The sequence below is a fragment of the Cetorhinus maximus genome, chromosome 19, assembly GCF_964194155.1.
Source record: "Cetorhinus maximus chromosome 19, sCetMax3.hap1.1, whole genome shotgun sequence".
Lineage (NCBI taxonomy): Eukaryota > Metazoa > Chordata > Chondrichthyes > Lamniformes > Cetorhinidae > Cetorhinus > Cetorhinus maximus.
The window spans coordinates 83,934,110-83,962,058 of NC_135897.1; the positions used below are offsets into that span (position 1 = coordinate 83,934,110).

At 45.0% G+C, this 27,949-nt stretch overlaps 1 protein-coding gene across 1 annotated transcript; it reads right to left on the reverse strand.

Moving 5' to 3' along the window:
- Window positions 1–953: 953 nt before the first annotated feature.
- LOC144693987 (E3 ubiquitin-protein ligase SIAH1-like) lies at window positions 954–27,949 on the reverse strand. The gene is made up of 2 exons (XM_078564271.1): window positions 27,263–27,949; window positions 954–1,688 (listed from the first exon to the last, which is right to left on the reverse strand). The coding sequence occupies exons 1-2, from the start codon at window positions 27,764–27,766 to the stop codon at window positions 1,131–1,133; spliced, it is 1,062 nt and encodes a 353-aa protein (XP_078420397.1). The 5' UTR covers window positions 27,767–27,949; the 3' UTR covers window positions 954–1,130.

Genomic DNA, 27,949 nt, shown 5'->3' on the forward strand with positions numbered 1-27,949 from the left:
GTAACGTCTTCCGGCTCTACAACCCACTGAGATACCTGCATTCCTCGGAATCTGGATTCCCGAGTCTCCGATTTCCTTCACTCCACCAATGGCAGCCATGCCTTCAGCTGCCTCTGTCCTACAATCTGGAATTGACTTCCTAAATCTCACCATCTCTCTTTTCACCTTTAAGTCATTCCTTAAAATCCTACCATTTTGAACAAGCATGAGGCCATTCGACTTTGTATCTCTCCGTGGTTCAGTGTCAGATTCTCTCTACCATAAAGCGTCGTTGGGACATTTTTATTATATTAAAGGCGCTGAATAAATTCAAGCTGTTATTGATTTTTTTTTTAAGTGAGGGTGTCAAGGGACATGGAGCTAAGGCAGGGAAATAACATTGAGCCAAGGAGGTCTTGTGGTGCATGGGCAACATCCCTGCCTGAGTTAGAAGCTCTGGTTTCAAGTCCGACTCCAGGACTTGATGGCCAAGGAAGGTGTGTTCGTAACACAGCCAAAGAGGTTGAGTATCAACCCCGCAAATCCATCCAACACGTGCCAATGGCAGGCAGCAAGAGCGGGAGAGATTCCTGGTCAGCCATGTGATGGAAAGATAATTGGAACCTTTACCACCATGATCCATAGCTCCAGACTACAACATGCATGCAAAAGTGCTAGTTGCCAAGGCAACTTGGACTCCCTGAGTGAACTCTAACATACCACCACAGATCAGCAATGAGCTAATAGAATGACGGAGCAGATTGAAGAGGCTGAAATGCTCACTCTGTTCCTGTGTTTCTTACATTACAAGCACAGGCTCATGACAGGAAGACAGAAAATGAAAGAAGCAAAATGGAAAAAGAAAGCATCCGAGTTTGATAGGTGCCATTTAAAGGCAGGTTATGGACAATGCATGATGGGCTTATCATTAGTGAGCACTAGAAACGTGTTGGAAAAATAAGTATTGCAACCGCTCTGAAATATATATTTATTTAAAAAAGCTATTATGGTAACATAATTTAAATAAATTGGCACAGTCAGTAAAGCTTCACAATGATCTCATGTCTAATCTACAGAAGACAGACAAAAAATAAAATAAGCAACAAATCATCACAACATTGGAAATCCCAAACACCACCACCACATAAATATCATGAACAGCAAGTCGAAATGGTCACGTTAATTCCCAGGTTGCCATTGTCAGCAAAGAGGTGCGCAATAGCCGCGTCGAAGACCAAGCAGTCGCTGTTCATGATGGCCGTGGCCACCCCATCGTGAATGGACCGCGGGGTCGCCTCCCACGTCAGGCGGCGGCGGTTCCCGTTCAGCTCCAGCCGGTACGCAAAGTTCTCCGCCTGTTTGCGGGCGCCAATCAGCAGCACGATGGCAAAGAACTGCTGGTGGCCCTCATACTTCTCCTGCTTCTCCAGCACCAGCATGAAGTGTCGCCCGAAGCAGGACTGCATCATGACCCAGTCCACAGCCCCGGGCAAGTTGATGTCCGTGGCCAGGAAGACAATGTCCTCCCCTTGGAGGGTGGTGATGCTTTTGTGGACGTGCACCAGGTGAGACATCACCTGCTCCAGGGAGCCCTGCCACTTGCACGAGGCCCCAGGGCAGGGGCAAGAGTATGGGCGGTACTCGCACGCGTCCTCATGGTCCGGCTTCTCGGTGTGATGGAGGGTCAGCAAACACCCAGTCGATGCATACTAAGGAAGGACAGAAAAATAAAAATGTTTAATGACGACATCCTCTCCACTCCAAACATAGAAACTCAACATAGGTTCGGACATTGGAGTAGCTCAGTTTCACTGGATATTGCTCGAATAAGGCATCCAAATGCTGCTCAATAAATGTTACCTACTGTCAGCATTAGATAGGGAGTTAGAAAGTATGACTTTGTTATGTGGCGAAATTCAAACATCTGCCTATATTTTTATAACGAAGAGAACAAATGAGGTTAATTGATAATAAGAAACGCCCCCCTTATCTGGGATGAAAAGTAAAGAAAGATCTTACACTTATATAGTGCCTTTCATGAGCCCACTTTACAGCCAATGAAGTTTTTTTGAAATGTAATCACTAAGAAAAGCTGCAGCAAGTTGTGTGCGCTGCTACATTCCACAAAGAGCAAGGTGCAACTAGAAAATCCACTTTGTGATGTTGGTTGATGGGTAAATTTGGCCAGGACGGGGCAAGGCGGGGCAGGGGGTGGTTAGCGGGAAGAAACGCCCTTCTGTTCTCTTCAAATTCGTGAAGTGGGAACTTTCTTTAATGTTCAGACCGGACCTCTGTTCAATGTCTCATCCAAAAGGTGGCACACCATCGACAGTGCAGCACTCCTTCAGTACTGCATTGGGAGTGTCAGCCTGAATTTTATGCTCTAGTCTCTTTGAACCCACCACCTTCTGCCTCAGGGAGAGTAGCTTAGCGTCAAGACATACAGGGTGGGAAAGTCTTGGGGCCTGATCCTCAGCCCATGAAGCTATCTGGATTTAGCTGATGGGAGGAACCACCAGGTGCTAAAATTGGGGCCCAGGTCAGTATTGGGGAGGGGACAGAAGGAAGAGAAGAAAATCAGGAGGAGGAAAAAATTCACGAGGTTTGCAACAGCAGTTTGCTTACTTATAGTACAACATAGTAATAAGTCCCCAATATTAAGTATTTGTCGACTAATGGATAAATCTGAAGCACTGTTCCACTGCTGACTCTGGCTCAGTCTTGGCTTCTGTGAGACAGGCATTTTGCAAACTGTTTACATGTCACATGTTTACACACTGCTCGAATCCAGCTACCTTAATCTGGTGGCCAAAACACACATTTGGATTACCATCAAATATAGTCTGAACATGTACTTCACTGCAGCTTCTGTAGAAGAACTACACATTTCCTTTAGTAAGTAATAATGGCAACCATCTGAGACACAACTCCAATTATCCCTTCCACACCCAGTTCTACTGTCTCCGAATTATAACCTGCTTGTCCGACATCCAGTCCTGGATGACCAGAAATTTCCTCTACCTGAATGTTGGGAAGATCAAAGTCACTTTGGTCTTTGGTCCTCCAGCGCCTAGCCACTGACTCCATCCCTCCCCCTGGTAAGCATCTGAGGTCCAACCAGACCACTCGGAACCTTATTATTTGACCCTCAGTTCAACGTCTGATCACATTAACTGCTCCACCACTAAGACCGCCTACTGCCATCTCAGTAACATCACCCGACTTCGCTCATCTGCTGACGAAACCCTAGAGATGTAGGTTGCTGTAAAAAATCCATTTATACTTGAGTGAAGTAACCAAATGAAATCTTCAAACAATTTTTCCAAACAATACAACTTATTTTTTTCCAAGCATTCATACTGACAAGTATAGCTAGCAATGTTTGTACATCACTTGAAGACATTTAGGATGACTATGTGGCTTTATGTAAAAGCACATGCAAAGCACTGCAATACACAGCGAGTCCAATTCTCTACAGTCTACTCCTAATTCAAAGTGTTAAATCAAATTACTGGATACTCCAAATTAATTACAATTACTTTTGCTAGCACTTTTGATGTTGAAATTTTGATGACATTAATTAATTTGTTACTGGATCAAATTATTCTGTAAAAAATTATGCAAAAAAAAAAATCAACTTCTAAGGGTTACCACTAATCAGAAATTTAACCGGAGCAGCCAAATAAATATAGCTACAAGAGCAGGTCAGAGGCTGGGAAATCCGCAGCAAGTAACTCACCTCCGAACTCCCAAAGCTTCTCCATCGTTTACAAGGCATGAGTCAGGAGTTGTGGTGGGATATTCTCCACTTGCCTGGATGAGCGCAGTTCCAATAACACTCAAGAAGCCTGACACCACCCAGGACTATGCAGCCTTTTTTAATCGGCACCCCATCAACCACCTTGAACATTCACAACCACCACCGGTGCACAGTGGCAGCAGTGTGTACTATATACAAGGTGCACTGCAGCAACTCACCAAGGCTCCTTCAACAGCACCTTTCAAGCCCACGACCTCTACCCACCTAAAAGGGCAGCAAACGTGTAGGAACACCACCACCTGCAAATTCCCCTCCAAGCCACACCCCATCCTGACTTGGGTCAAAATCCTGGAACTACACCACATGGACTTTTTAAAAAAATTCATTGGATGTGGGTGTCGCTGGCTAGGCCAGCATTTATTGCCCATCCCTAATTGCCCTTGTTCAGAGGGCATTTAAGAGTCAACCACATTGCTGTGGGTCTGGAGGTCAGCCCAGGTAAGGACGACAGCTTTCCTTCCCCTAAGGCTATTAGTCAATGGACCATGAAACCATCGACAATGGTTTCATGGTCATCATTAGATTTTTAATTCCAGATTTTTATTGAATTAAAATTCCACCATATGCCGTGGCGGGATTCGAACCCAGGTCCCCAGAGCATTACCCTGGGTCTCTGGATTACCAGTCCAGCGACAATACCACTACCTCCCCGGACTGCAGCACTTCAAGGCGGCAGCTGATCACCACCTTCTCAAGGGCAATTAGAGATGAACAATAAAATGCCAGCCTTACCAGAGACTCCGGCCCCATGAAACAATAAAATAAAAAACCTAGAAAAGGGCACTGCTCAGTTGGTACTGGGCCACATAGACCAGGGAAGACACAAGTTTGATGCCTCGGGCTTTGGGAGTTAGCCTGGGATTCAGCTGAGGCACTACAACTGGTAGAGGAAGGAGAGACGGTTGGTAGCTGCTAGGAACTGTCTGTGCCAGCTCTTTCAAAGAGCTATCCAATGAGCCCCATGCCTCTACTGTTTCCCCACAGCCCTGTAATTTTTTCCTTTTAAAGTACGCAACTGTCTTTTAAAAGTTACTATTGAAAGAGCTTCCTCCACCCTTTTAGGCAGCACCTTCCAGACTAACAACTCACAGCATGAAAAACATTCTCCCCATCTCCACCATTGTCCTTTTGCCAATACCTTACATCTGTACCCCCTAGTTACCCACCCTCCTGCCAGTGGAAAAATATTATCCATATTCTACCATTAACCCATCATTTGAACACCTTTATTAAATCTCCTAACCTACTCTGCTCTGAGGAAACCATAACATAAGAACGTAAGAAATAGGAGCAGCAGTAGACCCAATGGATCCTCAAGCCTGCTCCGCCATTCAATAAGATCTTGACCGATCTTTGACATCACCTCCACTTCCTTGACCGATCTCCATATCCTTTGATTCACTTGAGATCGATTGATCTCAACCTTGAATATACTGAAAGACTGAGTATCACACAGCCTTCTGGGGTAGAAAGTGCCAAAGATTCCCAACCCTCAGAGTGAAGAAATTTCTGTCCAAAATGGCCAACGCCATATTTTGAGATTCTGCACCCCCCTCCCCCCACCCCCCTCTCTCATTCTAAACTCTCCAAACACTAGCCTCTCAGGATCTCATCTTTCATGAGATCACCTCTCATTCGTCTGAATTCCAAACAGTACAGGCCCATTCCACTCAACAGGCCCAGCCATGCCCAGAGTGCCACTCCAGCCAATATCAACCAATTCATGACAGACCTTTGAATCAAGTTAGGAGACTATATGGTTAAATTAAATGCTCAGCAAGGCTCACACCAACAGAGGCACGAGGTGCAGTATTTAATTTAGTTCAGATAACAACCAAGCAGTCTCACCCACAATTTCTAAGACTGTAACAGGGGACTTCCAGCATGAGTAAGAGTCTGCTTGAATATATATATATATAAACACAGCGGTCAAACTGATCATGCAGTAACGCAGCTAGTCTCAGTAACCATGAATCTCTCATAGGTTGTTGTAAAAAAACCATCTGCTTCACTAATGTCGTTTAGGGAAAGAAATCTGCTGTCCTTACCTGGAATGTCCTACAGGTGACTCCAGGCTAACCAGCAATGTGGTCGACTCTGAACTGCCCCAGCAAGTCACTCAGTTTAAGGGCAATTAGGGATGGGCAGCAAATGCTGGTCTTGCCAGCGATGCCCACATCCCATGAAAGAATAAATAGAGAGAGAGAAAAAAATCAACAGGCACTCTTGCTCGCAGCCGATGACAATAATCTAAAGGAACTTTAGTTAATGCATATTATAATTAGTGTCACTGCTAATCAAATCCACCTTCGGCCCTCAAGGGGAGAGAGAACTTCCAACTACTCTTGTACACTGAAAACCTGAGGTGGGCTAACTCCTGTTCCTGAGTATATTTTGATTGACGGATGAGGTATTAAAGGTGCCAGGATTAGCCAAATTGCTGGAATTCAGAATATACCTTATTTTCCTGGGGAAATTAGCCTGCCCCAAATCCATCACTCATTCTGTTCGATTTAAAGGTACTGGTGCCGTACCAGGTGCAACAGAGATAAGCAGAACCTTCATGAGCAAAAAAAAAACCCCACAAAAAAGCCACTTTGCTGAGGTAAAGGAGGTGATGTCCTGGGGGAGACAGGTGGGTGGGGAATGGAAGGTCTACCCCTTCACAATGAGTCACATGCCGAAATTAAAGTGACAGCAGCAGGGGAACTGGAAATGCCGTGACACAGTTCGATGAGTGAAACAACTGATGTGGCAGCGTCCATGTGGGCGTTAGTCACGGGTATGAAGCTTGGCTGAGCTCGATAAACCAGTCAGACTGGGAGGGCAAATGCTGTGCAGTGACACAACCTTTGCAGTACAGTAAAACCACAATGCAACTGAAGTGTATTTAGAACTTTCCAACTTTCTACAATAAAGCAGATTGTTAACTAATCATCCCTGTGTAACGAATGATTGCCCCCCGACTGACATGTTGCTAGTGACCACCTACTCACATGTTACTGGCCACCGCCTCCTCTTCAGCCATGTGATACCAGCTTTCCCTTGCTGCTTAAGTCAGCCCTGGCTCTGCTGTTGGTAGCACTCTCAGAGTCAGAAGGTGTGGGTTCAAGTCCCACATTTCTGACATCACAACAATGACTACACTTCAGAAGTACTTCATTGGCTGTAAAACACTTCGAGACATCTAGTGGTCATGAAAAGCACTACATAAATGCCGGTCTTTCTTTCTTAGCAATGTGTTACTACTGAACTCCCCACCGTATTAATTAGAAATATTAACTTCTGTATTTTTCATTATTCTTAGCTGAAGTCTTGCACCATCTTCCCTGACCTTCCAGTTTCATCCGTTTCTCACCTCAGGTCTCGGATACCAAATAGAAAAAGCTTCTTGGTAAATTGTTTTTAACACCAGATGCGTGCTGTGCCTTCGCAGGAGTTTAATCTGGCTTGTAAAACCAATTTTATCAGACTCCATTTTAGATAATATAATACAATTATGAAAAGGGGTTTGATAGGGTTGATGTAGAAGGATAATTCCGCTTTTAGGGGAATTAAAATGTAAGCGGTTTTAAATAAAAGAACAGGCTTGCATTTGTATAGCACCTTTCCCAGGGAGACAGTGGCAGTGTCATGACTCACTGGGGATGGTGCGCTGCAATATCAAGCCCCACTGCTTCTCGAGCCGCGACAAATGTGAAAAGTTTGATCAACCCACCTAAATCTTTAATTTAGGTTAACACAATACGAGCACCAGGTTTGTAAACTTAATAAGTAAATAACTGTTCATTGAACAAATTGTCTCTAACTAGTGGCAAAAGGAAGAAATATGAACTGCTAACTTCTAACACTATAACCTAAACTCTACCCCTTCTTAAATCCCTATGCACACACATACAAGTCACAAGGCACACTAAAACCATGGATCTTAAGGGTGGGATAAAACAGTTCAATAGCGCCAATTCCAGAGTATAGAATTCAATGGGTTGATTTTGATCGATCCCATCCAAATTCCTTTCAGTTCTTTGTTGATGACATGAGGTGCTCTTCCAGCACTTTCAGTCTTTAGTTCACTGGTTGAGCACTTGCCTTTCAATATCTCGAACAGTGATTTTCCCCTTTGCCTCTTAACAGGGGTTTTGAGAGAGAGAGCAGGTTATAGAGATATGAGGAGAAAAAAAGCCAGCCAGCTATTATTGTAGAATGACTGGAATCTTACACACCCAGGAGGGAGGGGTTTTAGGTCTTTTCCCTTTCAGGCTAGGAGCTATTCTGCTGCACTGCTCTCACACAAACCCTGGTCACCTGGTCAGGAGCTAATTAAAAATGTTGTTGTCAGACAGTTCCCATCAGACCAGTCTCCTTCTCAGCACCACCCTGTCTTTCATGGCACACTTTGTTCCAGGACAGCAACATTGCATATATCCCTCACACTGTTCCAGTAGACATGTCCTTCAAACTGCAGCCATTGTAATTTTAATCCACAGTCCAAGATATGTCCTTTATTATAGTGGTAAAGTCACTGCACTAGAAATCTAGCGGCCAAGGCTAATTGCTCTGAGGACATAGGTTCAAATCCCACCACGGCAGCAGGCGGAATTTAAATTCAATTGATAAAATCTGGAATTGGTGACCTTGGAACTATCAATTGTCATAAAAATCCACTAAAGTGCTTTAGGGAAGGAAATCTGCCATCCCTACCTGGTCTGGCATACATGTGACTCCAGATCCACAGCAATGTGGTTGACGCTTAACTGCCCTCTGAAATGGCCTAGTAAGCCTTTCAGTCCAAGGGCAATTAGGGATGGGCAACAAATGCTGGCCTTGACAGCGACACCCACATCCCATGAAAGAATAAATTAATAAAACCTCTGGATGTCCAAAAGCTCTTCACAGCTAATGAAGTACTTTTAAAAAGTGTAGAGAGTACACAGCCAATTTGTGCACAAGCTCTCTCAAACAGCAATGCAATAACAGGAGCACAGGAGCAACAGTAAGCCAATGATAGGATTAGGATAACGACAAGATGTTCCATTCTGGTGTGTTAACTGAGGGATAAATATTGGCCAGGACACACTTCTTTTTCAAAAGGATGCCATGGGATCTTTTACATCCATCTGAGGGGGGTAGGATGGGGTCTTGGTTTAATGTCGCATCCGAGAAACGGCATCTCCAACAGTACAGCACTCCCTCCGTACCACATTAGAGTGTCGGCCTAGATTTTTTTCCTCAACTGGGACTTGAACCAATGACATTTTGACTCGGGTGAGAGTATTACCCACCAAATCACAGCTGACTCTGGCCATCAATATACGTTAGTCATTAACAAATCCAGTTTAAGGAATTCAGGGGACAACTTATTACTTAAAGAATGGTTACAATGTGGAGCTTGATAACCCATTGGAGTATCGAGGCCAGGAGCATAGGTGCATTTAAGGGGGAGCTAGATAAACATGCGAGGGAGAGGGGGCTAGAAGGATATGTTTACGGGGTTAGATGAAGAGACCTAGGAGGCAGCCACCGACATGGACCGGTTGGAACAAGCGGCTTGTTTTCGCTTGGCAAATTCTACTTAACGCTTACTCATGTTTCTCACCAGCCGATGTTAAATTTGCTATGTAGCTAATGCGCTCCTTATTTGCCATGACCATTCCAAGTCACTTGCAGCTACAGATGTCGGCCATGAGACAGAGCTTCAAAGCTCCAGAAGCTTCAAATCTTTGTACAGATTCTTACAGAATTTGCAGAGGAAAATTCACTGTTGTGATTCTCAAGGACAAAGCCATGGGACATTCACTGATCTACATTAGTCTCCATGTGTGTTGTACACACCTTGGGATCACAACTTTTAAGCTGTGCTTTTAGTATAAAGAACAATCCTATTACCAACCAGACAATACAACAGTTAAATCCTACAATTGCTTTATAATGAAAACTGAGGAGCCATATTTCTCATGCTGTTACTTGGAGCCCTTCCACTCTTATGCCCCCATTTACTGGCATCTTCTTTTGGGGAGGAGTTGCTGTGCCATTTTTGGGGGTTGTTCAACTTGACTTGACACATTAGGACAGGCAAATTGCAATACTTGATTCAATAAACCTGGTAATTTCTGGACTATCCTGAGAAGCTGCTGGGTTGTCGTAAAAATCCAACTGGTCACCAAGTCCTTCACAAGAGAGTCACCAGCCTTGCCATCCTGGTCTGGCCCGTGTATGCCTCTTAGCAGGTCAGTCGGTTCATAAAATAACCCACTGTGAAATGCAGTAATAAAATTCATAGCCTGTTTTATCAATGGCCCACGGCCATGGTAACGAGAAAGGTCTATGTAGGGGTGGCTGGGCCAAGATTGACTGGTTCTTGTTCTGTTCCGATACCTGGGTTATGAAAAGCACGACATAAATGCAAATCTTTTGTTTTTAGCAGTGTGTTAGTAGTGGCCTCCCCACCAGCATGTTAACTAGATATGTTAACTTCAGTGTTTTTCATTATTCATAGGCAAGGTCTTGATTAATTCTGGGCTTCAAACAATGGATTACCTGCTACCCACCCCCACACCGTGCAGTCCATTTTTGAGCAACCATCTACTGCAGATGCCGGGTTGGTATTGGGACCCCTTCTCCTGCCTCCATTTCATATGCTTATGTCCCACAGTGTAATCACCTTTGACCCAATGTCCCTCCCCCCACCCCCTGCAGCTCCAACTCACCGTTAGCAACCCTAATAGGGCAAGCGACTGATTGAAAAGAGCTGCCCTACTTGCCACATTTGAATAACAATCATCTAAAATGCAGAGGCAACTGCTAATCATACACGTAATTGCACAAACCCATTGACAGTCCTTCTTTTAAATTCCGTCACAGGATGGGGGAAGTCATTGGCAAGGCCAACATTTATTGCCCATCCCTAACTGCCCTTGAGGAGGCGGTGGTGAGCCGCCTGCTTGAACTGCTGCAGTCCTTCATAGCAACTTCGATACAACTGTGTGGCTTTCTAGGCCGTTTGATTTTAATGGTCAATCTCATTGCTGTGGGGTCTGGAGTCACATGTAGGTCAGACCAGATAAGGACGGCAGATTTCCTTCCCTAAAGGACAACAGCGACCTAGTTCAGTGTTTACAACAATCTCATGGTCGCATTACAGATACTACTTTTTATTCTAGATTTATTAATTAATTGAATTTAAATTCCTCAGCTGCCATTCTGAACTCGTGTCTCCGGCATATTAGTCTGGACCTCTGACTCACCACCTAACAGAAACCCAGTCTGGAGGTCACTTCAGTTGTTTGATTGTTTGAATGTGGCTGACCTCCTCTTATAAGTTTTGGAGACAATCATAATATTCTGTCGACCTTTGTATCGAGCGAGGCTGCAACTGGTTTTAGAATACCTTAAGCCTCGAGCTAGAGTTAAAGGAACATCAACCAAATTAAGACTGGATATTTTGTCATTAAAATAAAAAAAGACAACTGCTTAAAAAGAGTAATTTTCCACCATTCATCTTTTGAAGATGGTGACTGAAGCTGAGGTATGATTCACTAAGTGACAAAGCTCTTCCGGCACTTCAAAATCTTCATGTGTTGAACAGGCGAAGTTTGGATGGTAGAATCACAGAATAGTTACAGTGCAGATTTAGGCCATTTGGCCCATCGTGTTTATGCTGGCTCTCTGCATCAGCAACTTAGCTAGTCCAACTGCCCTGCCATTTCCTCGTAGCCCTGCACACACATACTTTCTGGATAATTGTCCAATTCTCTGAAGGCCTCAATTGAATCCACCTCCACCACACTATCAGGCAGTGCATACCACTTGCTGCGTGAAAACATTTTCCTCATGTTTCCCATGGTTCTTTTGCCAACTACCTCAAATCAGCACCCTGTGGTTCTTGAACCTTCCACCAATGGGATCAGCTTCTTCCTATCTACTCTCCCCAACCCCTCATGATTTTGAACACCTCTATCAAATCTCCACTCGACCTCTTTACCAAGGAGAACAGCCATAGCTTCTCCGATCGATCCATGTAACTGAAGTTCCTCGTCCCTGGAACCATTCTCGTAAATCTTTTCTGCACCCTCTCCACTTCTCTTCCTAAAGCACGGTGCCCAGAACTGGACGTAATATTCCAGCTGAGGTTGAACTTGCATTTCATGACGCTTCACTGTGTGATGGTATGAAGGGTGGAATTGTCAAGGGTTGGGGAGAGCAGGCACACCAGAGTTGAGCTCAAACTAGCACTTATGCTGTATTAACACACACCACATCCCTCCACAATCACCAGGTCCAGGGTTTCAGAGGCAAACTGCACTGCCAACTAGAATCGGGTTAGTGTACGGAGGGCTTTGGCTGGAACAGAACAGGATTGCTACGGTCAAGAACTTCGCCTGTTCAACACATGAAGACTTTGAAGTGCCGGAAGAGCTTTGTCACTTAGTGAATCACACCTCAGCTTCAGTCACCATCTTCGAAAGATGAATGGTGGAAAATTACTCTTTTTAAGCGGTTGTCTTTTTTTATTTTAATGACAAAACTGCAGCATTTTTGTCCAGTCTTAATTTGGTTGATGTTCCTTTAACTCTAGCTCGAGGCTTAAGGTATTCTAAAACCAGTTGCAGCCTCGCTCGATACAAAGGTCGACAGAATATTACGATTGTCTATAATGATTGATTATATATAGCATATATAACTATAAAACATTTATATAGCACCTTCAACATTAAAAAATATCCCAGGGTACTTCACAGGAGCATCATTAGGCGAAGTTTAACAATGAGTCAGAGACACATTAGAGCAGGCACATTGTAATACTTGATTCAATAAACCTGGTAATTTGTGGATTATCCACAAGAACTGCTAGATTGTTGTAAAAATCCAACTGGTTTACCAAGTCCTTCACAAGAGTCACCAGCCATGCCATCCTGGCCTGGTCTGTGCGTACCCCTTAGCAGGTCACTTGGTTAATAAAATAACCCACCACAAAACAGCTAATAAAATTTATAACCTGTTGTTATCAATGACCCAGGTATCAGAACAGAACAAGTGCCAGTCGATCTCCGCTCAGTCAGCCATACAAAGTCCTTCTCATTACCATTGGAACTGGAGCCCAAATCAGGAAAGCAAGCCAGCAAGACGGGTCAAGTAACCAAACAGTTTTTTTGTTTGTTGCAGTGTATCATTCTAGTGCCCTGGTTTGTTGGTGTTAAAGGATCCATGTTGCACACTTGTTTCAGGGTAAACGAGTTGGTACCAAGATGGAGATGATCTGTAGACCTTTCTTAGAAGAAACACATTCTATTTACAAAAGGAACCCAGCAGCTACAGTTGTGTGCTTACAACTCAAAACTCTTGTCTTTCCTCTTCAGACTCTAACTCAAGACTTCTCTACAGAGGTAGCCCATGCTACTCTGCTATTGGGTATCAAGATCATGTGATCTTACATTACAACATTTGTTTTAAAGATATATTACACATCAGATTACTACATCCCTCCCCCTTTACTCAAATACATTTTACAATTTTTCTCAAAATATCAAATTATTTACACGGATCAATAATTTACAAAGTCAGTCTTTGTGGGGGTTTCCTTACGTGTTTAGAATCTCTCAACTCTACAGCTTCTGATGTTTTATCCAGAACCTCCCTCACTGTAGTTGTCTGAGCATCATCTTTTTCAGTAGGTACCTGCAAATCTGTTTCTTCGACTCTTTCAGGTACAGTTGACCCTTCAGACAAATCTATACTCAGTTGAGTTCTTTTTACAGGAGATGTTGATTCAGTCACGAACATTGGTGGAACCATTTTGTTTTGTATTTTGTTTCTCCTCTTATATGGTCCACATGTCTTATGACTTGATCTTCAATTTTCATGTGGTAGGAAAGTTGTTGGACTTATTTCACCTAACAACCATGTTGGTCCCTCCCTAAAATTTTTCACAAATACTTTCTCTCCTAAATTAAACGTCCTGTCACGACTGTGACAGTCATGTCCAATTTCCTGACTTCCCTGCCTTCTTTCCAACTTCCCCCACCCAAGTTTGGCATAATTAGGCTCAATCTCGACTGGAGACGGCGCTTCATCAACAATTCTGCACGTGTGACACCTGTTCTCATATGAGGGGTGGTTCTATAATGGAAAAGGAAACATGCTAATTTAATTGCTATAGAATCTCCAAATAATTTCTTCATACCAGATTTGAACATCTGTACTTCTCTCTCGGCCAGCCCGTTTAAAGAAGGGTGATATGGTGATGTTTTGACATGAATAATACCATTGAGGCTGATAAATCGGTTAAATTCAGCACTCGTAAATACTGTTCCATTACCTGAAGTGCTCGTATCAGACAGACAGTCTGTTGATTGCGAAACTTTGTCGTAGCTTGTCTATTGTAGCAGAAGACGTCGGCGACCTCACTTCACATATGTCCATCCATTCTGAATGAGCGATAAGTAGAAGAAACATTGTTCCCATAAAAAGGTCCCACATAATCAATATGTGTACTCGCACCCATGGCCTTCCTGGCCACTCCCAGGAGTGTAACGGAGCCGTTGCAGGTAACTTATGTACTTGCTGACACTGCATACAACTTCTCACTAAGTTTCCTATTTCTCCGTCCATCCCAGGCCACCATAGATAGCTGCGTGCTATTGCCTTCATTTTGGAAATTCTGGGATGTGCACTTGAAGTTCAGATGACAATGGCTTTTGTCCCTTTGGAGGAACAATCACTCGAGCTCCCCACAATAAGATACCTTCTTGGCTGGTTATCTATATCTTCTCTGGAAATACATTTCATCAGATTCTTGCTTTTGTGACCAACCATGAAGAACTTGATTTCTTACTTTGGATAAAACTGGGTCTCAATTTGTCCAATCTTTAATTTGTCTTGCACATATCGGTGATGAGTCTAGGAGGTTCAATAATAAAACAAATTCTTGAGGAATTGGAACATCCTCATCTTTTTCTTGCAAGGGAAAAGGACTGAGTGCATATGCATTTGCAATTTGGCTTCCAGGTCTATGAACGAAAGTATACTGCCAAGATCAACACCCACCTTTGTACTCTTGCTGAGGCTATGGTGGGTATAGCCTTGCCTTCACCAAATAGTCCTAATAATGGCTTGTGGTCTGTTATGTTAGTAAAATGACAACCGATTAACATATTGGTGAAACTTAACACCGAAAATGATTGCCAGGCCTTCTTTTTCAATTTGAGAGTACGCTTTCTCTGCAGTATTGAGCGTTCTTGACACATATCCTATAGATCGTTCTGATCCATCATCCATTCAATGGGAAAGCACTGCTCCCATTCCATAGGCAGATGCGACACACGTTAATATCAACTTTTTTGGGTCAAAACGTACTAGAAGTGTAGATGATCGTAACAACTGTTTCACTTTTGTGAAAGCTTCTTCCTGTGGTGTTTGCCAAGACCATCGCTGGTTTTTCTTGAGCGAGTAACACAGGGGGTGCCAGTTCTATGGACAAATTAGGCAAGAAGCATCCATAGTAATTGATCATCCCCATGGATGATTTCAGTTCAGGTGTATTCTTTGGTGCTGGGGCTTCTCTAATGTCTTTCACTTTTTCTTCAACTGGATGTAGGCCTTATGAATCTACCTTGTGACCTAGGTAAGATGCCTCTTTCGCTTGGAATGTGCACTTTTCCTTTCTCAACCTCACTCCAACCTGCTGAAAATGTTTCAAAACGTCTTTCAAGTTCATCAAATGTTCATCGAGTCCAGTCACGAGAACGTCATCCAAATAAACTACAAGTGGGGCAGTCCCTGAGGTAAACTTTCCATGGTTCTTTGGAATATGGCTCAAGCTGAAGATACGCCAAAAGGTATTGGTGCAACCCCTTGTGTGTATTTACGGTGACAAACCTCTGGGAGGCCTTCTCTAATTCCAACTGCCGGTAGGCATGACTCATAGCTAACTTGTGTAGACCATTCCACCTGCCAATTTAGCATATAAGTCTTCAATTTTTGGTGTGGGGTGTCTATCCAATTTTGCCACTTTATTGACTGTTAATTTGTGGTCCCCACAAACTCGAATGCTTTGGTCAGGTTTGAGAACAGGTATGATTGGTGCTGCCCATTCTGAAAACTGCACTGGTTGTATCTCTCCCAGTTTTCCTAATCTGTCCAGTTCAGCATCTCATTGCATATAAGGTACTGATCTTGCCTTCCTGAATCTTGATGTTGCCTCTGAATCTACATGAATCTTGGTGTTGCCTCACAATTTTTCCAAGTTCATCCTTGAAAACTGAGGCATATTTTTGTAGTAGCTCTGATAGCCCATTAGTTCTCAGTTGGAAGATTTCTGTCCATTCCAATTTAATTTCTTTCAGCCAGTTTTGTCCGAGGAGACTAGGTCCCTCGCCTGCTACTACCATCAAGGGTAATTTCACTGTTTGACCTCCGTAGTGTACTATGGTTTTACATATGCCTTCTCCTGTGTAAGTTTTCAATTTGGCATCAGTTCCTTCCAAATTTAGTTTACGTTCCCCATGATTCAGGTATTTAAATGTATGCTCACCTATCCCCGTAGTGGCTGCACGGTATCCACCTCCATTCTGATAGGCTTCTCATTCACCCTCATGGTTACATAGATAGGCTCTGTTCTTCCTACCTTTAAATTATATAACGAATAAATATCAGAATCTATTACTTCAGGCTTTTCAACACTGTTAATCTCATTGGGTTTTTGCTTTTGTCTGAAAGTCTGCCTGATTCTATCTTTACAATGCCTCATGGGGTGTTCGTTTCGATGACAGAAAAAATACTTGATCTTTTTAAATTGTGATTCATTACGAGGTTGTCTGCTTCCACCTCTTGTTACCATTATGCTGTGTTTTTGCTACTAAGTAATCTCTTTTAATTTGTTTGCTAGTGGTGGCTGCTTCCCGCTTCTGAGTAAAGCTTTACACTTTCACGCTCTTTTTGGCTGAGGCTCCCCGCCCGACATGGAGGACCGCGCCATTTTGCGCTCCCCGTATTGCTTTCGAGTCTCGCCACAGCGCCTTCCATTGCCAGATCGATTTCCAACGCCTTCTAAAAAAACCTAAAATTTGTTCCAGGCAGTAATCTCTTCTGAATCGCATCTTCATTTGTACCGCACACCAAACGATCTCTTAATCATATCATTGATAAGTGTACCAAACTCGCAATATTCAGTTAATTGTTTCAGGCTCGCCACATAACAAGAAACTGTCTCCCCCGCGGCTCTATTCCTGGAGTTGAATTTGAACCGTTGCATCGTCACCGACGGCTTGGGCTGGTAATGATTCTTTACAAGGTTCATCAAAACTTTGAGTCTGGGTCACTAGGTGCCAACAGGTTTCGAATTAATCCATATGTCTCACTCCCACACGTGGACAAAAGGATCGCGCGCTTCCTCCACCACAATGTTGTTCGTCTGGAAGGTGAATGTGAAGCGATCAACACAGTGAGACCGGTCGTCCAAGACTGGATCGAAAGGCTCCACTCTTCCAAATTGCGGCGTGCTCCGAGGGGATTACTCCGATGAAGAGGAAGGAAATTTTTCTTTACTTATAACTACCGTGCGAGGTACATCCCAATCTTGCTTCTTCTGATCGCCTTCATTCCTTCTCACTTTTTACCTCATCCTTTCGTGTCTTTTCTAGCTTTTTACTCTCGTCGCCCGCTGTTGGATTCAGTGCCCTGGTTTGTTGGAGCTAAAGGATCCAGGTTGCACACTTGTTTCAGGGTGACCGAGTTGGTACCAAGACAGAGATGATCAGTAGACAGTTCTTAGAAGAAACACATTGCTTATTCACAAAAGGAACTTAGCAGCTACACTTTTGTGCTCAAAACTCTGTCTTTCCTCCTCAGACTCTAACTCAAGACTTCTCTACAGAGGTAGCCCATGCGACTCTGCTATTGAGTGTCAAGATCATGCGATCTTACATTACAATATTTGTCTTAAAGGTATATTACACATCAGATTACTACCCTCCCCTATCACCGTTCCAGACCCCACAGCCTTCAGCTGCCTGGGACCCGGGCTCTGAAATTCTTTCCCTAAACCTCTCGGTCTCTCTACCCACCTTAAAACCTTCCCCCTTAACCAACCCAGCATAATATCTCCTTATGTGGCTCTTTGCTGTGAAGCAGTTTGGGATGCTTTGATAAATTAAAAGTACAATATAAATGCAAATTGTTACAAATCAAGGAGAACGCAGAAAGGCAACGCACAATGACTGCATTAACAGGGGATTGTTAATGGTGTTAATTATATTGTTACGATACACAGTTGAAGGGCACCCTTTAATTAAGTACCTTGAGCACATATAAATAGGGGATAGCTGGGACATGGTGTGATGACAACTATGGGACTGAACAAACTCAATAAACTCTCAGTGAAGAAAAGTTCTATGTCTTGGTCTTGAGTTCACCAACCAGTTTGGATTCTACTAAAAGGGGGATGTCAGGGATGACTTTGGCCAGGGTCAGCTTAGTGCGATGGGCAAGAAGTAAAAGGGAGTGAAGGAAATGAACAAGGAGCGGTTGGAGAGGTAGGTACAGAGATTGGGGAGGTAAGGATAGAGTGACCTGATTGTGGATCATAGAGAGGAGAAATAAGTTGGGAGACAAGGCAGTAGCTGAAGAAGCTGAGGGCTTCACGAGGGATGGTGAGTGCAGTTTTGAAGGAAGATACTTGAGGAAAGGAAGGCAACTGGATTCTGAAATTCTACAGCAACAAAATATCCAGACCAGAGGTTGACGATCATTGGGCCACAGTTGACACTAGTTGTCTGTCAAAATAATCATTAAAAATGGACTTACTGTTCCTGGTTTTACAAAACGTGGGAATACAGTACAGAATACACATGTCAGCACCGGATTAAATCTGACCTGTCAGAGCAGTCACAGTCAAAAGATATCTTAGTGTGGGCCAGCATTGATCTATCCAGCTCTACCTGTCCCACCCACCCCGCCTTAAACCAGCTTATATTTCACCTCTTTTCTATTTTTCCTTAGTTCTGTTGAAGAGTCATACGGACTCGAGACGTTAGCTGTTTTCCTCTCCGCAGATGCTGTCAGACCTGCTGAGTTTTTCCAGCTATTTTTATTTTTGTTTTGGATTTCCAGCATCCGCAGTTTTTTTGCTTTTATCTTACTGACTGAAGCATGCTGCAAGTAACAACTTGGGAACACACTCCGTCATTAACCAGGTGAAGTACTACCAAGGGGTTTATCATATAGTACAGAAGTACAATATGATCAGCAAACATCGGAGGGTACAGATGAGCAGCCGAGTTTTGGTGTCGGTGCAGTTTAAGGGTTCGAAGGCAAAATTCCAAAGCAAACTGAAACTTCTAACAATCAGTCCCACTTCCCATAGGCTAAAGAATTGAAAAAACAACTTGTATTCAGGTTGTCTCAAGGTGAGGTACAGCCAATGAAGTGCTATTGAAGCGTAGTTACTGCTGCAATCCAAGAAACAAGGCTGTCAAATTGTGCTCAGCAAGATTCCACAAACAGCGATGAGATAATGGTCAGATAAACCTTTTTAGTGATCAGTATTGGCCAGGACACTGGTGGGAGGAAGAACTTCCTTGTTCTATTTTGAAATAGAGCTGTGGGATCTTTTATGTCCACCTGAGGACAGAGAGGGCTTTGGTTTAATGTCTCACCCCAAGTCCGGCACCTCCAACAGTGCAGCACGCCCTCAGAGCTGCACTGGGTGCGTCAATCTAAATCTTGTGCTCAAATCTTTTTGAAGCCTGAAATTTCAAACCAATAAATACAGCAGCTGATCTTAAGAGGTGCTGAAATGAATACTCTCCCCATTCCTCCTACACACAACTCCAGTCGCTTGCAGTTACGTCAGGTACTGTCCGGACTGTTACACTGAATAAGTTATATTGATAGCTTGCCCTCACGATTGTGCGCACGATACTTCAGCTCTTGATAATTAAGGACATTTAAACTCATACTGTGTTCTCAACGTCATATTTGTAGTGTAGAAAACCAGGAGTAAAAATCATTCAGAAACCACTCCCCCCACCTCTCAAAAAAACATTGTTATTTTCTCAACATTAAAACTCAAAAAAAGACAAGCACGAGATTTATAAAAAAAGGGTATGTTTAAATTATTCACGCTTTTTAGACCCCCACCCGGCAGGCTCTGTTTGCTTTCTTTAAATTGTTGCCTTGGCGCCTGCTACTAAGGCGAGGCAACATTGGAGGTAGTTAGTACGCAGGGGAGGTGTGGTTACGAGCTTGCTTTTGGTAAACGACGCCAAGATGGCTACTGGTTGATGACCTCAGGCGCCAGGTTTTGATCAGTACGGAAACCAGGCTGTGTCGGTGCTTTGCTCTCTTCGCTCCAGAGTGGATTAGGAACAAAACACTGAAGCTTCTGGAAATCTATCATCGCTCATTGAAAAGTGTCATGCAGGCGATCCAACTCAGCCTCTTCCCGTGATTTTTACCATTACAGGAAGCATTGGCCAGACAACTTGGCTCACCCCATATAATGCCATTAAGTGTCAGGAGAGCACTGGACACAGTGAACATAATGAACATAATGGATCCTGACTATTCCAGCTGTAGTACTGAAGATCTGCTCCCAGAGTCAGGCTGTTCACCCATTAACCCCGTGTTTGCTGACTTAACCTCAAATTTTAAATTCCCATCCCCGTGTTCAAATCCCTCCATGGCCTCACCTATCCCTATCTGTGTAACCGCAACCAGCCCTACAAGCCTCCAAAAACTCCATGTTCCTCCAGTTCTGACCTCTTTTGCATCCTCCATCTCCTTATCCCTAATGCTGGCCGTGCCTACAGCGGCCTAAGCCCTTAGCTCTGGAATTCCCTTCCTAAACCTCTCTCTCTTCCTTTAAGGTGCTTCTTAATATCTACTTCTTCCACCAAGCACCTGTCCAAATAGCTCCTAATGTGGCTCTGCGTCAAATTGTGTTTGTTAATGCTCTTGTTAAGTGCCCTGAGTGGGAGTAATTGGATGGGTCTTTCAAAGAACCATCACAGGCATAATGGGCCAAATGGCCTCCTTCTGTGCTGCATATGCGTTCATCCCCTGCTATTCATATGCATTGATTCATAAGCAGGAAAATAAAAAATCCAAAACACAGACTGTCAAAAGCATCAAGGGCTATTGCAAACTGTTCTCAAGTGAACTTGTGCTCAAGATGAGAGATGTCAAGGGCCGGAAACGGAGACACTTTCTCGCTAGGCACCTAGAGTCAGCATAAAGCGTTGCCAGGTCAGTGCAGCTCCCTCCACTCCTCCCCCTCAGCAGATCTCAGCTTCAAACCCCAACCACGCCACCACACCCCCTCATTCCCTACAACTCATGCCAGCCTGCGAGACAGCCAAATTTATTTCACATCGAGCTTCCATGGGCAGGCGAGAGTTTCAGTCCATTAACTTGGTTTTGAGCATAGGTCTTCATGGACCTCCTTAACCCTGTGCAGTGCGACCCATCTCCACAAACCAGTTAAAAGGCGGAAGGGGAATTCTTCTCCCATAATAAATAGGGCAATGTTCTTGACAGGAACAATCGCCAAGAGTTCTAAAAACGGAGCGAGCTACAGGAAATGCACACAAGCCAACTCTTGTTACATGGATGTACTGTGAAAATGTACTTCCTGACAAAAATTGCATTAAGGTTTTCCTTAAAGACTTCAACTTTGTTGCTATTTGGCTCACAACATTTACCCATCAGTATTTTCACCCAGCGCATAAAGTCACAGCAATGATCTGGCTAAGCTTAAATTATTTTTTACTCTCCTCTGGCAGGTAATGACACCGAAACTCAAGTCACCCGTCCAAGTAAAAACAATAAGTGCTGGAAAGAGTCAGAAGCTCTGGCAGCATCTGTGGGGAGAGAAACAGAGTAAACATTTCGAGTCGACTATGGCTTCTTTGGAACATATTGGACATCAGTCATATTGGATCCGAAACATTAATGCCACAGACGCTGCCAGACCTGTGCTTTTCCAGCATTTTCTTTTTTTATTTCAGATTTCCAGCATCATCATGGACCAGAAACAAGCTGGGGATGGCCTTAGGTGTCGGCGGTGGCTCAGTGAGAAGCTCTCTCGCCTCCGAGGGTTCAAGACCCCCCCCAGAGACTTGAGCACCTAACACTCCAGTGCAGCACTGAGGGAGTGCTGCACGGTTTGGGGGGGGGAGCTGTCTTTCAATGAGACGTTAAACTGAGGCCTCGTCTGCCTTTTCAGGTGGACGCGCAACACCCTTGGGGACCGCTGGAACAGAAACGGTCCAACACCTAAATCAGACCTAAATCATTATCTCTGCAGTGCACGGGAGCTTGCAATATACAAATTAGCTGCCACGTTCGATACATTAAAAAGAGTGACTACAGTTCTAAAGTACTTCACCAGATGCAAAGCACTTTGAGATATCCTGAGGCCATGAGAGGTGCAGGCATTTCACTCTTAATTTGAATAGTTCAGTATATAATTTACTGAGCTACCAGGACACCGGATTAGGCCTGTTTCTTGGAAACATAGCAGGATACTGGCCTGCAACATGTTACCACTTTAAACTAAACTCACTGACCTCATCAGAATCCTGTGATAATCCTTGCTTGCCAAAGCAGGTTTAAAAAGTAACGCAGTGTGCATTTTTGTGTGAAGGTTGCCTGGGCTGCTGCCCCCATCAGCTGCTCCTTTTTGTGTGTGATGGAGTCGCATTCACTTCTTACAGAATGAGAGAACTTTACAACACAATCAGGCCATTCAGCCCTGTGCTGGTCCTCTTACTCTGATTCTCAATAGCCCTCGAGAAGATTTATTTTTCCAAACATTTGTCCACTTCTCTTTTAAAGCTATTGGGGATTTCTGCTACCACTACTGCTTCCGGTGTGTTCATGGCACACAGACCAGGCCAGCATCAAATTGCCCACCCCTAATCACCCTTCAGAGGGTGGCAATGAGCCGCCTTCTTGAACCGCTGCAGTCCACGTGGTGTTGACACGCCCAGCGCTGTTAGGGATTGAGCTCCAGCCATGATAAAGGAATGGCGATATATTTCCTAGTCAGGGTGGTGATTTTGTTCAATTTATTCTGCCATGGGAGGCGGGCGTCGCTGGCAAGGCCAGTGTTTGTTGCCCATCCCTAATCACCCTTCAACTGAGCGGCTTACTAGGCTGTTTCAGAGGGCAGCTAAGAGTTAACCACATTGGTGTGGGTCTGGAGTCACATGTAGGCCAGACCGGGTAAGGATGGAGTCACATGTAGGCCAGACCGGGTAGGGATGGCAGATTTCCTTTACTAAAGGACATCAGTGAACCAGATGGATTTTTACAACAATCGATGATAGTTTCGTGGTCAACATTACTGAGACTAGCCTTTCATTCCAGATTTATTAATTACATTTAAATTCCACCAACTGTGATGGTTCTCCCAGAATATTACCCTGGGCCTATGGATTACTAGTCCAGTGACATTATCACTACTCCACGATCTTCCCAGATGTATGGTGCATGACTTGCAGAGTGGATTTATGAAATGGAGATCATGTTTGACAAACCTGCTGGAGTTCCTTTTGAGGACGTAACTAGCAGAATAGATAAGGGAGAACCAGTGGATGTGGTGTATTTGGATTTTCAGAAAACTTTTGATAAAGTCCCACATAAGAGGTTATTGTGCAAAATTAAAGCACATGGGATTTGGGGGTAAAATATTGGTATGGATTGAGAATTGGTCAGCAGACAGGAAACAGAGTAGGTCTAGAACAAGGGGTCAGACTCAGGATACGGGGCAGGCCATTGAGGACTGAGATAAGGAGAACCTTCTTCACTCAGAGGACGGTGAACCTATGGAATTCTCTACCACGGAAGGCTGTGGAGACAAAGTCTTGAATATATTTAAAAAGGAAATAGATAGATTTCTGGACTCTAAAGGTGACAAGGGGTGTGGGGAGAGAGCGGGAGTAGGGCGTTGAGATAGAGGATCAGCCATGATCATGTTGAATGGTGGAGCAGGCTCGGAGGGCCAAATGGCCTACTCCTGCTCCTATTTTCTATGTTTCTATGAATGGTGACACTCTCGTGCGCCTCCTGTCCTTGTCATTCTAGGTGGTCGAGATCGCAGGTTTAGAAGGTACAGTCGAAGAGGCCTTGGCAAGTTGCTGCATTGCATCCTGTAGATGATACACGCTGCAGTCATGGTGCTCTGGTAGCGGAGAGAGTGAATGTTTAAGGTGGTGGATGGGGTGCCGATCAAGCGGGCTGGTTTGGCCTGGATGGTGTCAAGCCTCATGAACGGTGATGAAGCTGTATGCGTCCAGGCAAATCGAGAGTATTCCATTACACTCCTGACTTGTGCCTTATAAATGGTGGACATGCTTTGGAAAGCCAGATGATGAGTAAATCGCCACAGAATTCCCAGCCACTGCTCTGCTCTTGCAGCCACAGTATTTATTTGGTTTGTCCAGTTAAATTTCTGGTCAATGGTGACTGCCCCCGAGGATGTTGATGGTGGGGGATTCGACAACAGTAATACCACTGAATATCAAGGGACGATGGTTAGATCCTCTCTTGTTGGAGATGGTTATTGCCTGGCACTTGTGTGGCACAAATGTTATGTGGCCCTTGTTAGCCCAAGCCTGAATGTTGTCCAGGTCTTGCTATATGTGCGCACGGACTGCTTCATTATCTGACGAGTTGCAAACTTAATGTGCAATCATCAGCGAACAGTCCCACTTCTGACATGTTGGTGAGAAGGTTATTGGTGAAGCAAGTGAAGGTGGCTGGACCTAGGATACTTCCCGGAGGAGCTCCTGCAGCGATGTCCTGATACTGAGATGATTGGCCTCCAGCAACCACACACATCTATCTTTGTGCTAGGCTAGACTCCAACCAATGGAGAGCACCCCCCACCCCCATCCCCGATTTCCACTGACTTCAGTTTCACTAGGGCTCCTTGATGCGTAAAAGAGCAAGAGCAGCAATGTTATGGAAACACAATCAACTCCAACTCCCACATCACCCTGCCAAGGATATACATAGTCATTCCTTCACCACTTGAGCAAAACCCCAGAATTGCCTACCCAATATCACAGTGGGAGCCACTGAAGCTCTTGGGTTGGAGCGGTTCAAGGAGGACGCCCTCAGGGCAAGTGGTGATGGTCAACAAACACAGCATCCCTAGAATAGAAAAGAATTCCACAATAAACACAGGGGATACTGGGAACACTCAGGAGGCCTGGCAGCATCTGTGATAAGAGAAAGAGAGAGAACATTTCAGGTTTGCGACTTTTCATTGTCCTGTTAACGTTAACTCCGTTTTTCTCTCTCCACAGATGCTGCTGAACCTGTTGAGTATTTCCAGCATTTCCTTTATTTATTTCAGATTTGCAGCATCTGGAGTGTTTTTGCTTTTGGAAAACAATCCCCCAACTTTGTCCCTTGCTGTCTTAGTTTCAAGCTTGAATTCATTCTCTTCACCAAATCAGCCCCATCCTTGCAGACGCTTCACCAAAGGGTAGTATTCACACACTTACAGTCCGGGGAGGGACTTGTTGGCATCGGGAGCAGGTATGTACAAGTGCACAATACCGGCCTGTACTGGAAGGCTAAGAAATCAGCCTGTCCTCCGCCAAAACACAAAAGTGGACGACCAGTATCGAAGGGCAAAAAATAGCAGTGCACGTAGGCCTTACAGTCCCCCCCGGGCCTGCTCCGCCATTCAACATGACCACAGTTGATCTTTGACATCACTCCACTTTCCCAGCCTATCTCCATATTCCGTGATTCCCTTAGCATTCAAAAATCTTTTGATCTCAGTCTCCCATATACTCATTGGATGAGTATCCACAGCTCTCTGAGCTACGCTGAACGTGAGCTGTTCACTGTTGGTGTAACTTTCATTTGGAAGTGTTCAATTATGTAAGTACAGCCGCAGATGTAATAGCCCTGGGATCCTTCATCTTCTAACTGGAAAGTCAGTGTTCTGTAGACCAAACAACCAAATCACAACGTCAATCTGCCACGAAAACTTTACAGAAAGAGACAGCACAACCCCGTTTCAACTGAGCATGGGCTACAACTTTTCAAATATACATCTGCACAGGAATGCAAGTTTTGACTTTAATTCTGATTGATCCTGGCACATGGCCAGAGTAGACTCTGAGTTCACCCCCACAGTCACTCTTCAAGCAGCACAAACGCTCACTAAAAATAAATAATTGTATTCATGCTTCACACATCAAAAAAATGGCTTTGGCGTGCCACATCGGAGTTAAGAATTTATAAAGAACCACATTTTTTTTTTAAAAAAGGAACAATTCTAGTTAAAAGCAAAAGGACATCTAAATTATAAAACTGTAAGGAAAGCCACACAGTCAATACCAGCTTGTGTAGCTATACTAAACTGCAGATCCACATGTAGCAAAACACTGCACTTTCTGACTTCTTCAATAACTTCCATCTGCTACTCCAAGCAGACCGTACCGCACTCTGTCTGCTACAGTCCTACACTTCTCCCCTGCTTTCAACTCAGGGCAGCCATTACCCAATCACGGTTTATTCTGAAGTAGTTTTTCTTCCAGGTTTGCCCCTCAACACTGTTCATTACCTTCCATACTCAATCAGGCCCTCCAGTCTCTCTTCACAACTCCACTTCCTGCTCTGATACCAGGAATCAGTCTCTTCTTGGCACCACTTCCAGGGTTCAACAGTCTCCCTTTGGCAATATTCATACCACCATGATCTGCCAGCTCACAACCTTCTCACAGCCCAGTGCCAACCCCGAAAGTAATAACACTGCCAGGTTTGGCAACAACAGTCTTCCCTCTTGCCTGCTATAGCTAATCCAACCATATGATACGTGGTGGTGGTGGGGAAAGGTGGGGTGAAGGTTTCTGCTGTCCATTCAGCAGACCCATAGGCCAGGAGCCAGCCGCAGTCACCAGAATCATTCTGCTAGAAACAAATTCCAAAGGGCAAGAGACAGATGGGTCTTGGCAGAGTAGGCCTACCATCCGATGGTACCTGACTCTTTATAGGCAAAAAAAACATGTGAAAGGGGGCTTCCACAATTGACCCTGGGAACGCATACAAAGGCTTTTCCTTGAACCATGTCACCCAGCAACAGGGAAGAGTCACAGTCAACAGTTTTTTTTTGTGAACGAAGCACAGTTGCTTCCATCTCCTACAGCCTCAGAGGTACTTACAGTATTCACAACTTCCTATTTCCCCCATGCCCAGGGTTATTGAGGGGAGGGAGGGAGGGATCCAGGGTTATGGGGGGGGAGAGGGATCCAGAGTTATGGGGGGAGGGAGGGATCCAGGGTTATGGGGGGGGGGGGGGTAGGGGAGAGAGGGAAGGTAGTGAGGGCTGGCTGTGAAATGTGAAGCCTCCTGCAGACAATAGTGATGCAAAGGGTTATATCCAAGGGAGGAAGACACAATGAAAACATGTCACCGCAGACCCTGCTAGAGGCGGAAGGGGCTTACCTTGCAGGGGAAGAGCACAGCCGAAGCCACTTTCTCCATGGCCAGGTTGCGAATGCTGGGGGTGAGGGAGCCCCTGCAGGTCGGGCAACAGGTCAACTTCTGCCGGCAGGTGTTGCACACCAAATGCCCGGCCTGGCATTGCAGGATCGGCGGCAGGACGTAGTCGAAGCAGACGGGGCACTCGAAGAGCGAGGTCAGTTCCTGAGCGGCGGCGGCGGCGGCAGCAGCGGCGGCGGCTGCCGCTGCCGCCACGGCCGCCGCCTGGTGATGGTGGAGCGGCGGAGGGGGAGAAGCGACACCGGCACCGATGATCGCCGCCGTCCCGCAGCCGCCCACGGCCCCGGCGGCGGTCCCGGCGGCGGCAACAGGGACGGCGGAAGAAGATGAAGAGGAAGCCGCTGCTGCGACCGCCGCCGACAGGCCGCTGGGGGCCGGGGACGGTGCCGTGTGCTTGCCGGTTTTGCCCCCGCCGCTGCCCGCTCCGGCCGGTGGAGGGTGGCTCATGGCTGGCAAGCAGGAGGAGAGGCGGCCGAGGGCATGGGTTTCCCTCCTCTTCTTCTTCTTCTTCTTCTTCCTCCTCCTCCTCCCCTCTCGCTCTCCCTCCAGCCCCGGCTCCGCTTCCAGCCGCCGCCGAATGTTTAGAAACAAAAAAAAAATCGCAACACCGCGTTCTAGAACCTTGCAACA

Bases quoted from the DNA above. Each gene is read 5' to 3' on its own strand.
- LOC144693987 (XM_078564271.1), bottom strand. From the start codon at position 27,766: ATGAGCCACCCTCCACCGGCCGGAGCGGGCAGCGGCGGGGGCAAAACC. The intron at 1,689-27,262 runs GTAAGCCCCTTC...GTCCTTCCTTAG, and splicing joins CTGTGCTCTTCCCCTGCAAG to TATGCATCGACTGGGTGTTT.